Source organism: Schistocerca nitens, chromosome 12 (assembly GCF_023898315.1).
Source record: "Schistocerca nitens isolate TAMUIC-IGC-003100 chromosome 12, iqSchNite1.1, whole genome shotgun sequence".
Lineage (NCBI taxonomy): Eukaryota > Metazoa > Arthropoda > Insecta > Orthoptera > Acrididae > Schistocerca > Schistocerca nitens.
The window spans coordinates 105647325-105660981 of record NC_064625.1 but is presented as its reverse complement, the minus strand read 5'-3'; the positions used below and the strand labels follow the sequence as shown (position 1 = coordinate 105660981).

The window sequence follows — 13657 nt, the reverse complement described above, 5'->3', positions numbered from 1 at the left end:
AAAGACCACTTTAATGTACTAGGAAATGGCAAATTCCATTTACAATATTTTTGCGTACACTTAATTTTTGGCTTGTTTGTAGGATAATGTGTGTGTCTTTCACTATTAGTTTTAGTAAATTGTGGATAAAACGTGAACTATGATATGGGGAAAGATATCTGCTCACTGCATAGAAGAAACATTGAGCACTTAGTTGTCATATAAATAATCTGTTGATGACTGTTGACTTCTTTCTACTCCAGCACACACTATCTGCATGTCTTTCCCCACACCTTTGTTTATATTTCACAATTACCTTTCACACCCTATTTTTCCTGTTCCAACTCTCCAGGCACGATGTATTGTTGAAGGATTTTGATGCACTAAACTTGGACATTGATATAGGAATTGTCATCCCTTTTTTAAATGAATATGAGAAGTTGGAGTATGTTCAAGTGAAATTTGAAGAGAAGTGTCTTTTTGCAAAAGATAGGAACAATGGGTAATACTTATACAGAGTCAGTGATGAAGCTATTTTGATGAGCTGTTGACATATGTTCTTTAAATGACATTAATATTAGGATTTCCTGGAACGGATTTCACTTATCTCCCCATTTTCTAATAAAGCCCATCGAGATATTTCATTATCTAACATGTTTTCAGTGTAAACGTATACATTTTCAGACAGAGAAAAAAATTTAGGCTACAAGATAGCAATACTGCATTTTTAATAGATTTTGGTTCCTAAATTGGAATACTTATGCAAAAAAAATTTTCAGTAGCGATATTTCCAGAATTACAAAATTTAGAAAGGAGGTTCTTTGTGTAGTAGGCGTGACAATCTGAAAGCAAAAACTCATTAGCTCGGCCAAAATTAAAATGCACATTGTTTTTCTGAATCTTAAAATTTTGTACTTGTACTTAAATAAAATGTTTCCACAAAAAAATACTTACACAGCTGTTATCAACCATGTGCAAATTATACTTTGAACCTTAAGACTTTGAAAAATGCAGCTTGAAAAACAATTTTGAAGTTCCTTATACTTGTTTATGTAGCAAGTGAAAAAAATGTGTGTTAGGAGTGGTGTGAAAGTAGGTGAAAGTATTCCGTTCTGTTGTTTCGGGTAGAATACCTCTAGTATTTTCAGCAACCTAATGCTGCACTTTGCTATATTACTTCAGAAGATGAGTCTTTGCATTTGCTATATTACTTCAGAAAATTAGTCTTTATTCTTCATTTAATGATTATGCACATCCCACCTTCTATCATTCGTTTAAATATCCAAACAAATAGAATGGCATGTACAGTGTTGTTACAAACTGTGTTTTGCATGTTGCAGGTGTACTGTCTAATTTTGTTTTAAAGTCTGAATGCCATTTTCCCCCACAGATCCTTTGGACTGTATATTGGCTCGACTGGATGTGAAGAGACCTAAGAACCGAGTAAAGGATAAAATAGTCGAGCTGGGTCTCGTCGCAGACAGAAAGGAGCTTCGCAAGAAACGGGCACGCAAGTCTGACGGTGCTCCTGGAAAAAGTATGTAGAACTGAAAACAAATACCTGTCCACAATGTTAGCTGTCAGTTAGAATGTGTGTACGTTTAAGTGTGTCAGGTTTCAGAAAATGGAACACCGTTCCTTGCAAATAATTTTGTCCTAGTTTGTATGGAGTCAGTAAGTACAGAGTAAACTTCCTGGCAGACTAAAATTGTGTGTTGGAGCGTGCCTCAAACTTGGGAGCTTTGCCTTTCATAGGCAAGTGCTGCACCAACTGAGCTATCCTCGCACAACTCACGACCTGCCCTCACAGCTTTACTTCCACCAGTACCTCGTCTCCCACCTGCCAAATTTCTCAGGAGTTCTCCTGGATACATTGCAGGGCTAGTACTCTTGGACACTCAGCCACACCCTAGGGGATTTTTTCCAATGAATTTTCACTGCATGGTGGAGTGTGCACTGGCAGATTAAAGCTATGTGCTGCAGTGGAACCCGTCCTGCAAGGTATGCAGACAAACTTCTGTGAAGGTCAGGAGGTTTGAGATGACGTACTGCCAGAAGTAGAGCTGTGAGGACGGGTTGAGAACCTTTGGTAGGTCAGTTGGTAGAGCAAGAGCACTTGCCCACAAAAGGCAAAGGTCCTAAGTTCGAGTCTCGGTCCGTCACACAGTTTTAATCTTTTGGGGAGTTTCAAACCAGTGGACACTCTGATGCAGAATGAAAATTCATTCTGGGAGAAAGTACAATTGATGGTGAAAATTAATTGTAACAGAGAATTTAAAGAAATAGCTATAAAGGGAAGTAAAAGAGATTACAAAAAGGAAATTTTACTGATTACATGGTACAGTTATTTTATTCTGATGATGACACTTAAATGATTTAATCTTTGACTATGCTGAAGTATCACATTATTTTTTGTATTAATGTGTGTTAATGAACATATTGTAAAATATTTGGAATGCCTGATTGCCCTAATCTTGACATGATTAACAAAATGAAAAATAAGTAATAATAAAGATGTGCAGATGCTGACTTTTGCTGTGACGTAGTACTATTTAAAAAAATTATTTTATTTTTAATGACACTGTCCCATGAGCACTTCACAGTGCCATAAGATTTTTGTCAGATTTGAAATGCTAATTTGATTGTGTTGTAACAATGAAAGAACATTATCAACCAGTCTATTAATCTCCATGGAAAGTATGCAGTTATTTATGATTGGAAATTTGTTATATGACATGTGTAATGCAGCCTGTACATTTTCTCAATCGTCCCAGGTCGTCACAAATCGAGGAATGCGAGCAACAGTGAAGGTGAGAGTGGCAGTGACCGCACCGGCGACTCCTCTGACTCCGAGTCTGACGGCAGCAGGAGTAGGAGCGAGTCTCCACCCCCACGTGCCAAGCAGCGCCCCACGGTGCCGGCGAAGAAGCGGCAGGTGGGCCAGGCGACGGGGGCGGCGAGGAAGCCGCGCGGCACTGCAGGGAAGAGTACCAGAAAGCCGGTTGCAGTCTCTACGGCAGAGCTTGCCAGTATACTGCGGGATCTCGTGGATAAAGGTCAGATGGCATCTGCCGTGCCAGCATTGCCCACTCTCCTCTTTACTTGTTTTTGAATACAGGACATATCCTCATAATACTGTGATAGATACATTTTCGTGCATTAAGTAACTGTTGGTCTTTTTATCGGTTGTCGATTCTCTGATTAAAGTTTGTATTAGTAAGCTTCTCTTATTCACGTAACTATGGAAAATTAACAGATGAGTGCAGGGTATCAAAATACATGTTAATTGTTACAATAAAGTAAAAACAGTTTGTTGCTTCTGTTCATAATGCCGTTTATTAAGAAGAAATAGCGCCATTACCATTGTTATAGGAGTGCCTAATTAAGTACTTGTTTACTTTAGTTTCCTACCGGTAAATGTTTAAAGATTTGTGCACCATAATGTAAAACTTGTTTCTCATATAATGAGTACTCTGAAACAGATACCTGATAGTTGGCATAGGACCAAGATTTATTAATAAGGGTCACTCAAATAGAGACATAGTTTTGGAAAGAAGAGAGGTCAGTGCAGTTGTTGAGTATGTAACAGTGTTGGAAGGGTCTAGAAGTAGGAAAACATCTATTACTGCTTTGACAAGTGAACCATTAGCTTTCCTTTAGTTGCTGTGAATTTTCCTATCATGTGTACTCACTGCCTCAACTCCAACCAGACTCTGGACTACTGTTGGTCTCATGCTACTGTTTATAACCAAGTTCAGCTCTCAATGCCCACTATGCACATTAATGCACTTTCGTTCTGCATGGCTGTTCTGATATCCTGTGAAGTGCTCATTCTTTCAGCATTTTCCAGCTCAGGTGGACATGAGTGCTGGATCTTGAGCCTTGTATAAATTGAAACTTCCATCCCAGTTTATCTGATTCTCCAACACCTTTACTTTGTCTGATTCCTTGATTATGCTTTCCCAGAAACTTGGGATTTTTATAATGATACTGACCTCATCCTATTTCATTTCATGATTATATTATATTGAACTGATGCAAGGAACATCACCAACACATCCGATTAAAACAACCAAACAAGTCAGCTGTCACTGAGCAATGCTTTGAATGTAATCATAAAACGATATACGGCAATACCGGTGACATGTTGCAAACACCAAGTCTCTGATACAGTGTAATTGAAGAGTATACATAAATAACGATGTTGGAAAAGCTAACAAAAGGGGAGGCAAAACTTACAAGGCTTTTGAGATGAATTGTGTACTAGAAAAGGCCATCAGGGAATAGAGGATAAGAACAGAAGAAAAAGGAATTAGAAGAATCACAACTGGGAGAAAAGGGGATAATCTGAGTTTGGATTGTCTGGCTTTTGCAAGTGGTCTGCCATCTGTGCTGAATGGGTAATATATGCAACAATGCAGATAAATCTCCTACAAGAGACTGCTTCAAAAGCAGTCCTAAATACAATGTGTGTTTAAAAAGTAAGGAGACTTTATATTTTTTTGAAAAAATATTTATTTATCTATCAATATTCATGTTGTCCCCTTCAAAGTAATCCCCCTCACATACAAAACACTTGTGCCAACACTTCTTCCAATCCTCTAAGCACTTTTTGCAACAGCCTTCAGCACTTCCAGCGATGCAGTTTTTATTTCCTCAGTCACTGAAAATCTTCGTCCTTTCATAGGTCTCTTCAGTTTTGGGAACAGGAAAAAGTCGCAGGGGGGCCAAATCCGGTGAATATGGTGGCTGAGGTGTGATTGTCGTGTTGTTTTTGGCCAAAAAAGAGCAGGTGCATTGTCGTGGTGCAAAAGCAATGAACTGTTTTTTCACAATTCCAGATGCTTTTTGCCTATTGCTTCTCGCTTACAGCACATAACGTCAAGGTAATACTCATTGACCGTAAGACCTTGAGGCACAAATTCATGATGCACTATGCCATGGTAAACAGGGGAGGGGGGGGGGGGCAGGGCAGTGAGCAAAAGTTTGACATTTTTTTCGGTCTTGGCTCTCCGGCGTGCTTCCATTGTTGGGATGATTGTGCTCTGGTTTCAACGTCATAACTGTACACCCATGTTTTGTCACCAGTTACGACCCTTTTGAGCAAATCAGGACCATCATTGACGTCATTCAAGAGCTTCTGAGCAATGCTCATCGACGATTCTTCTGATCAAAATTGAGAAGTTTTGGAACAAACTTCGATGACACGCGTCTCGTGCCCAAAACTTCCAAAAAAATTTGATGACACGAGCCGACCCATATGTCAACATCTTCAGCAACTTCTCTTACGGCAATTCGACACTTTTACAAAAAAATTTCACAGCTTTGACGTTATCATCTGTTGTTGATGTGCTGGGATGTCCAGAGTGAGGTTTATCATAGCATCTTCTGGCCATCTTGGAAGAGCTTGTTCCAATTGCAAACATTTTTTTTTTTTTTTACTGAGAGCAGACTCACCGTATGGCACTGTCATCATTTCAAGTGTTTTAGAGCACTTGATTCTATTTCTCACACAAAATTTTATACAAATTCTTTGCTGCATTTTTAATAATAATTGAATATCACTGAGCACACCAAAACAAGTCTATCCTTTGTATCTGTCAAAAACAAACAAAGTATGCTGAAACTGTGAAGATATGTTTGGGACATGTGTACAACATAAAAGAAAAGTTCGATAATCGAATGTATGTTATGCGCGCAATTTGAAAAGTCACCTTACTTTCTGAACAGCCCTCATATATCTTTTGAGAAAACAGAGTACATGACAGATGTGAAGGAGGCACCGAAACATATGGAAACTTATTATGGTAGAAAAAAATGACTACAAAATTTAAATATCTAGGTGAAACAATACAAGCAAATGTTTTAGACAAAGAAGCTAACCTAGGAAGGGCAAGGAAAGTGGAGGTTGCTTTTATCCTAACAAGAAACCTCTATAACAAGAAATCTACAGGGTGGCGCACGAAATGTGTTACCCTTTTGTTTTTGAGTGTAAACTTTATTGTCGATACAATCTGAAAGGAACATTACTACAATGAAGAGCTGTCCATGGAGATTTGTTCTAACTCAGCACATGCTCAATATGTCCACCATTTTGTTTCCTAACTTCCTTCAAACGAACACTGAAGTTAGTGATTACACTTCGGCACATGTCTTCCACAATTTCACTACAAGCTTGAAGAATAAGTCTTCTGAGCTCCATTAAATCATGTGGACATTTCGGGAAAATTTTTTCCTTACGGTACCCCCAAAGAAAAAGTCACATGGGTTGAGGTCTGGACTATTGGGGGCCCAATTTCATCCGTCATTGAAGCGACCTGGAAACCTGAGTGAAATGATCCGCATGTCGAAATACTCATGTAAAAACTCCAACACAGTGTTTGCAGTATGTGGCCTTGCTCCATCTTGCATGAACCAATGTGTGTTGAAGGGCAAGGCTGTAGCAAGAAGCTGTGGAATGAAAGCTTATGCGAAGCATGCTCAAATAATGCTAACTGTTCACAGTTTCTTCAAAGAAAAAGGGTCCAATAAGTCCATGACAGGAAATTGCTGCCCGCGCTGTAATCCTCGGATCATAATGTTGTCGTTCATGAAGCACTTGTGGGTTTCCAGTGGCCCAAAAGCGTACATTTTGTTTGTTAACCACACCGTCTAAATGAAAATGCGCCTCGTCTGAAAACCAAACGTTGTTGAGAGTTTCTACCCTATCCTGCGCCCACTGAGCAAACAGTAGCCTCTGCTGCTTGTGTTCTTCAGTGAGCTTCTGTGCACAGGTCATCTTGTATGGGTACATATGGAAGTCACTTTTATGAATGCGTTGAACGGAGCATCTGTATATTCCCAGTTGCACTGCTGCCTTTCTACACGATTTCTCGGGGCTTCTCTGTACAGCAACTCGTACCGCTTCAGTACTCTCCGGCGAACAAACAGGCTTAGGCCGAGGTCGCTTCGCTTCCAATACTGTTCCTTCCTGTACAAATTTGTCGTACAACCTGTGGACGGTCTTCTTGCAAGGGACACGTCGTGTGTTAAACTTTCGTAGAAAACGCCTCTGAGTCACAACAAGGCTTTTTGTTTCATGAAAAAGTAACATAAATGCCAATCGTTGCTGTGTCGTCAGTCTTCCATTGTCTGCCATTGCTGCTTACTAGTCTCCTAGTGGCAGTATCGTGAATTACATGTCATTTCGTAACTCATTTGTTTTTCCAAGCTCTGCTGGTACTGCTGTAGAAATCCCAGCGGGATATCTAATGTGCGTCGTAAATTGTGAAAGAAACAATTGGTAACACATTTTGTGCGCCACCCCATATTTCCATAAATGCAGAACTTCAGCACTGCAGTACTGTCTTTAAACCAGAATGTCTTTATGCGACAGAACGCCTTTTGTTAAACACAGCCAAACATCGTGTGAAATAAAAAAGAAAGAAAATAAAATAGTCAGTAAAATCTTGCTACCAAAATATAAGCATTCGAAATGGAATTTAAGAAGTAATAAAGAAGTTTGTGAAAAAACAGAGCAAATATCAGACACGATGGGGAAAAGAAGAGTTGCATTCTATGGACACCTAAAAGGGCTAGATGAAAACAGGTTAACAAAAAGAATTTTTAATGTCTTTAACAGAAACCCCAAAACATTAGTGACGTGAATAAAGATGTTAAAGTGGATGTGAGGGAAATGGAAATCACTGAGGAAGAAATGGGAAAACAGAAAGGTGCAGAGCAAAAGTAAAAAGTTTAATGGGCTTCCAGGAGAAAACAAAGAAAAAGGTAGGTGAGGCAAGGACAGAAGAAAGAAGAGAAAAACATAGGAAGAGAATGAAAAATTACTGGAAATAAAAAAAGGAGAAAAGAAAGAATACATAAGTTATTTCATGTGGTCCTTAGTAGGGCAAAGCAATTACACAAAAAGTGGAGGTTCAGTTTACACAAGACTTGGGCCAGCCTTAATTTAATAATGTTTCTCTGGCCTTTGGATGTACTGGAGTTGGGAAACTCTGAAAGAATGCATGCTTCAAGAATTATCAGTGCAGGCTCTGAAAAGCAAAAGGGCCTTAAAGGGCATAGTTAGTGTCAGGACTTGAACTCGTCTATAAATAGCCACATGAGATCAACTGTAGCTCACAATCTGATTGGAAACGTAACAGAAAAAATCGTAGTACCTGAAGAAGATGGCTGGGTTGGTCATCAGAATATTGTGCATAAAATGGAAACAATCCAGCCTGACACCTGGAAGACCACCATTAATGGAACAGATATTACTGATATGTGTTATTACAAATTTATTTGACTGAATAAATGCAGTGGAACTCTGGATATGTCCATAAATGATAGTTTTTATAGTGTTAAGAAGTTTGTCAAGCACATCCATCCCCATACGATAGTTTCTTTTTGACATCTATTAGTGTCTGTAAGCTAACATGAAAATTCTCTTGCTGTCTGGTACTGTGATTGTGAATATCTGAGCTTTAAAAAATATCTTCGTTATTAACTTCATGTTTCTTAGGGAACAGTAATGTTTCCAAGGTGTACATATCCAGCAGTGTTGTTATGTTTAATTTTTAAAACAAAGTCTTGCATCAATTTCTGCTGCTCTTCCCAGTCCGGGTTCTAATAGCTCTTTTTTGTATTCTAAAAATGCTCTAAACAAGAGTTACCCCAGAATATGAGTGTTTTGGTTGTGAATGAAAGTTGATGCTACGTGTGTATATACTAGTTTCAGGGTACCACAGATTTCCAATTACTTGTTTTTCACAATCCCATCATTCACAGGTATGTCAGAGGCTCTGAAGTGGATATCATCGAGCCTCGAAGAGGAAGCAGTAGACAGGGAGTCGACAGCTTCGGGTGATGCACTGCCAGTTCCCCTGCTGCCGATCAACGAGGCAGAGATCGTTGCTGTCGACGACCCGACGTTCCTGAAGCTGCTGTCGGCACTCGCCCTCAATCCTCCAGTGGAAGGGCAGGTCAGTAGGCTGTACATGCCACACTTAAAATTACAGAGTTGTGCATTTATAGTTTCAAATTACTTAGTAGTTGCCTGGTATTAATACTGGCCAACTACTTCATCTAATACATCAGAAACTGAATTTGAATTCAATTTAACTTGCTGGAATGTATGGAATCAGTGGGGAAGAAATTGATGAATACATTATGATATCAACATAAAAGTTTTCTGGGTATGGTACCGCGTCATAATGTATAAAACTACTGCTGCTGGTGAAAAACCAACGTTTTGGCCACGGTTGCAGTGGCCTTCTTCTGGGTCTAAGAAGAAGGCGCTGCAACCGTGGCCGAAAAGTTAGTTTTTCTCCAGCAGCAGTAGTTTCATACATTATGACGTGGTACCATACCCAGAAAACTTTTAGGTCGACTGACTTTGGCCGCGGAAGCCTACGCAATTACACATAACAATATGATGCTACAAAGAGCATACAAACTCATCTGAGCAGATACATCAGAAAACTTATACAATAGAACTTCATCAATCCAAATCTCTTGGTCAGAGGGAGGGATTGGGGGGGGGGGGGGGGGCAGGAATAGCAGTAACAGTTGATGATGATATGCATTAAGTTTAAGTTCAGCCAATCGTGGTACACAGATCCTGGCAAGATGTGGTTATCAAGTTCACATTGAGCTGTATACGGTTTTACTGTATTGACCCAATTTTTTGCGAATATTAAATGGCATCATAGAGGAAGAAGGTGTTAATGAACATGGGGAAAACCTTCGATGCACTGCATGGGACAAATAAATGAAAATAGTTTTAAAAAGGCTCTGCTTCTCTACTTGGAACTGAAGTGTTTGGAAAGAATCCAGATTGCCCAAATGCAGGTGTTAATTATGTAATGATACTGATGCTAATAAAATCCAGTTTCTGATGGTGAAGTTATTGCTATTCCTTCATCTGCAGAATTTGTTTATAGTGATGTTGGACAAGCTGACAGAGTAGGCACTAAATCTGAAGATATTACAACACATACAGAGGCAACAAAATAATGTGTTATTCGGAATGCCACACGGAATCAGATTTGGCCAAACTATTCCTAGGGAGATGCTTATATGATTGTGCTGCACATAAATGACATACAAGTCTTGCACAAAAGAAACTTACTAATTGTTTCAGTGTATAAAATTCACTGTCCCCCCACCCCCCTTCCCTGCCTCCCAAGCATCTCATCATCTCGTTAACATTTATATGTAAGTGTGTGTACATTAAAATAAATACAACATAATGTTAAAAAGGAGGCACATATTCCTACAGGAGGTAGTATTGGTAGAAACTGGAAGAGAATTCCCTATAATTATATGTCTGGAAACAAATACCTACTGAGATATGGGCCATTTTACTTGTGATAACAGATTGTTGAATATCTTCTGTTCACAGCTGGCATTTTATTTGCATATGAAGTAGGATTCACAAGAGATGCCATAGTAAATTACCACAAGATACACATCTGTGCTGATGCAAATCCTCTAGCAGTCGTGGAGGTGAGGCATAAGGATCATTTCAGTATCCGTGTATGGGCAGGGATTGTCAGTGACTAACTCATATGGCCATACACTTTATCAAACAGATTAACAGGTGCTGAGTATCATCAATTTCTGTGTGACGAATTACCAGCTCTGTCGGAGAACCTCATCTTTGCAAAAAAATAACAACTGTGGTTTGTGGGCAACAATGCACCAGTCTATTTTCTACAGCTCATGCAACAGTATCTCACAGCAATATATCATGGGTGCTGGATTGGTCGGAAGCTCTGGTAGCATGGCCTTCCAGTTCACCAGACCTGAATCCATTGCATTTCTGGCTATGGCCGTGATGTATGGTCAGTCCATTAACAATGGTCAATCGTTACCCAAGCGTGTGACACCGTCCAAATGGAGCCAAGTGGTGAAGGTATACCAGGGGAAGAGGAAGATTATGAATAAGTGTTGGTCTGCATGTATAGATTAATGTACTGGATGTTGAACAGGAAATTGACGTTTTTGTAACAGATAGTGCTTTTAGCATTGGGGTCACTCGAGTTCATCACGCCCTCCTCTCGTAGCCCACAGGAGCACCGAGGATCACGTTTTTCTGTGGAGGAATTTATTCGAAATGGCGAGTCTGCTGTGGCCTTTCGTCTTCACTTTAACCTCTGTATGTGTGAAGTGCTTCCTTCTTGCACCTTAATTTTTAGGTGGGTGAACAATTTTTGCACTTACCATAAAGTGACATGAACAAAAGCACAGTCCTTGTCAAGTAGTAGTTACACCCTAAAAACCCCTAAAATGTCAGTCATAGAAGAGTGTCTGTTATTCAGAGTCTGATCTGGTGAACCAGACGCCGCTCTCGAGCACTCAGAATTTCTCGTCAAAAGTCTAATCACAGTCTTGAACAGACATCTAAAAATATCACCCTTACCAAATTGTGTTCATTTTAAAGCTGCTCGTAACTGACTACAATCAGTGTAAACAATCATTTATTTATTTATTTGTTGCTTATTTAGCCTGACCACATTAAGGCCTTAAGGTCCTCTCTCACATCACACCAGGAACAATACATAGAATAAAATATACTACATAACAATCACAATAATATATAATTTTCATTACTAATGAAAAATAATAATTGACAATAATAATAATAATAATAATAATAATAACACAAATAATGAAAATAAAGTAATGGAGGTGTAATGAATGTTGCTCATTATTTGTTACGTAACAAACTCTATAATATATCTAAAAAGAAAGATGATGAGACTTACCAAACAAAAGCGCTGGCAGGTCGATAGACACACAAACAAACACAAATATACACACAAAATTCAAGCTTTCGCAACAAACTGTTGCCTCATCAGGAAAGAGGGAAGGAGAGGGAAAGACGAAAGGATGTGGGTTTTAAGGGAGAGGGTAAGGAGTCATTCCAATCCCAGGAGCGGAAAGACTTACCTTAGGGGGAAAAAAGGACAGGTATACACTCGCACACACACACATATGTGTGTGTGTGCGAGTGTATACCTGTCCTTTTTTCCCCCTAAGGTAAGTCTTTCCGCTCCTGGGATTGGAATGACTCCTTACCCTCTCCCTTAAAACCCACATCCTTTCGTCTTTCCCTCTCCTTCCCTCTTTCCTGATGAGGCAACAGTTTGTTGCGAAAGCTTGAATTTTGTGTGTATATTTGTGTTTGTTTGTGTGTCTATCGACCTGCCAGCGCTTTTGTTTGGTAAGTCTCATCATCTTTCTTTTTAGATATATTTTTTCCACGTGGAATGTTTCCCTCTGTTATATTCATATCATTAAACTCTATAATATGATTAAGAGAAATCAGGTCATTGAGCTGTCCACAAGCACTGAAGTAAGTCAGTGGTGAAAGCTGAAAATTTGAGTCGAATCAGGATGCTCAGCTTCTAGGAATGGTTCTCTTAACTGTCTCAGCCATCCAGACACACTTCCATCCAACTCAAATTCTCAACCTGTCACACACAAGTAGCACCCCTATCCCTTAGCCCCATTGCTTGCAGTATTCGCTAAGTCCCACGGGGGTTCCGAATATATGGTGCATCCACACTGAAAGTACCAAGAACTGTCCTTGCTCATATATACAAGTGAATAGTGGCAACTATTTATTTACAGCTTGTACAAAATACATACGTTTTTCAAAGTTTCACTTACCTTCAAAGTAGTCACCAGCATTGTGTATAACCCATTGCCAGCGATGTGGAAGTCATAGGACACTCTTAGCAGTGCCATTTGTGTTGACAGTTCGAGTGGCACGGTCTATTGCCTGACAAATTTGTAGTAGTTCTGAAGCAAATGCCATGAAGTGTTTCCTTCAGTTTAGAAATCGAGTTGAACTCACTAGGGATTAAGTCAGGGGAGTGCAGTAGGTGGTATAGCACTTAGCAACCCCGTCAGTCAAACAAATCAGTAACAGCTTGCACTGTACATGCTTGAGCGTTGTCCTGCAGAATGATTGTCAGGTCCTGCAGAAAGTGTCATCACTTCTGTCTCTATGCTGGTCGTAGGTAGTGTTCCAAAAATGAACAGCTGAATACAATGGCAAAGTGACACAATGGCACTAAGCTGAACTAGGGATGGGAAGAACAAACCAGTACCAGTATTTTAGTTCTAAATAACCGGTATTTTTCAGTACCTGTATGATCTCGATTACAACAGTTCTTTTTACTTTATACTAATGACCAGGTAATAACCAACATATCAGTTTGCCATAGCAGCACTGCTAAACTTTTTGGTTTAACATTTTTTTTAAATGAGTAATGTTTATTCATAAAAATTTTATAGGAATTGGCAAAAGCAATCAGCACTGTTTTAATAACAACACGTACAGTTAGAAACTAGCATCAAACACACAACATCAGAATCAGTACAACATTGTGGAGTCAGTAATGTACCTGCTGCTGTGTGGAATGGCCTATTAGATGGTACACATGTACATACAGTGTTAATAGCAATTTTAAAAAAATGAAAATTGATTATTTCAGAAGCTGGTTATTTTGAATGGTTTTAAGTCAGGTTAAACTGGAGATGAAAAGAACCAGAGTAACTGAAAACCAGTTGGTTCAGTGATAAGCACCACCCTTATACTGAACTATTCCGCAGCAGTGGCAACTTCACAGTATTTCTACATCTCTTCATAGATGCAAACCAGAAACCGTGTTTTGGGGATTGCACA

General features: G+C 39.3%; 1 protein-coding gene across 1 annotated transcript in view; it reads left to right on the top strand.

The window, feature by feature from the left end:
• The window catches only part of LOC126215067 (protein timeless homolog), a 506610-nt gene that overhangs the window by 477431 nt on the left and 15522 nt on the right, over positions 1–13657 (top strand). Inside the window, exons 23-25 of the mRNA XM_049941715.1 lie at positions 1370–1516; positions 2754–3035; positions 8749–8942. Of these exons, the coding sequence (XP_049797672.1) occupies positions 1370–1516; positions 2754–3035; positions 8749–8942 (623 nt within the window). The remainder of the gene's footprint in view (positions 1–1369; positions 1517–2753; positions 3036–8748; positions 8943–13657) is intronic.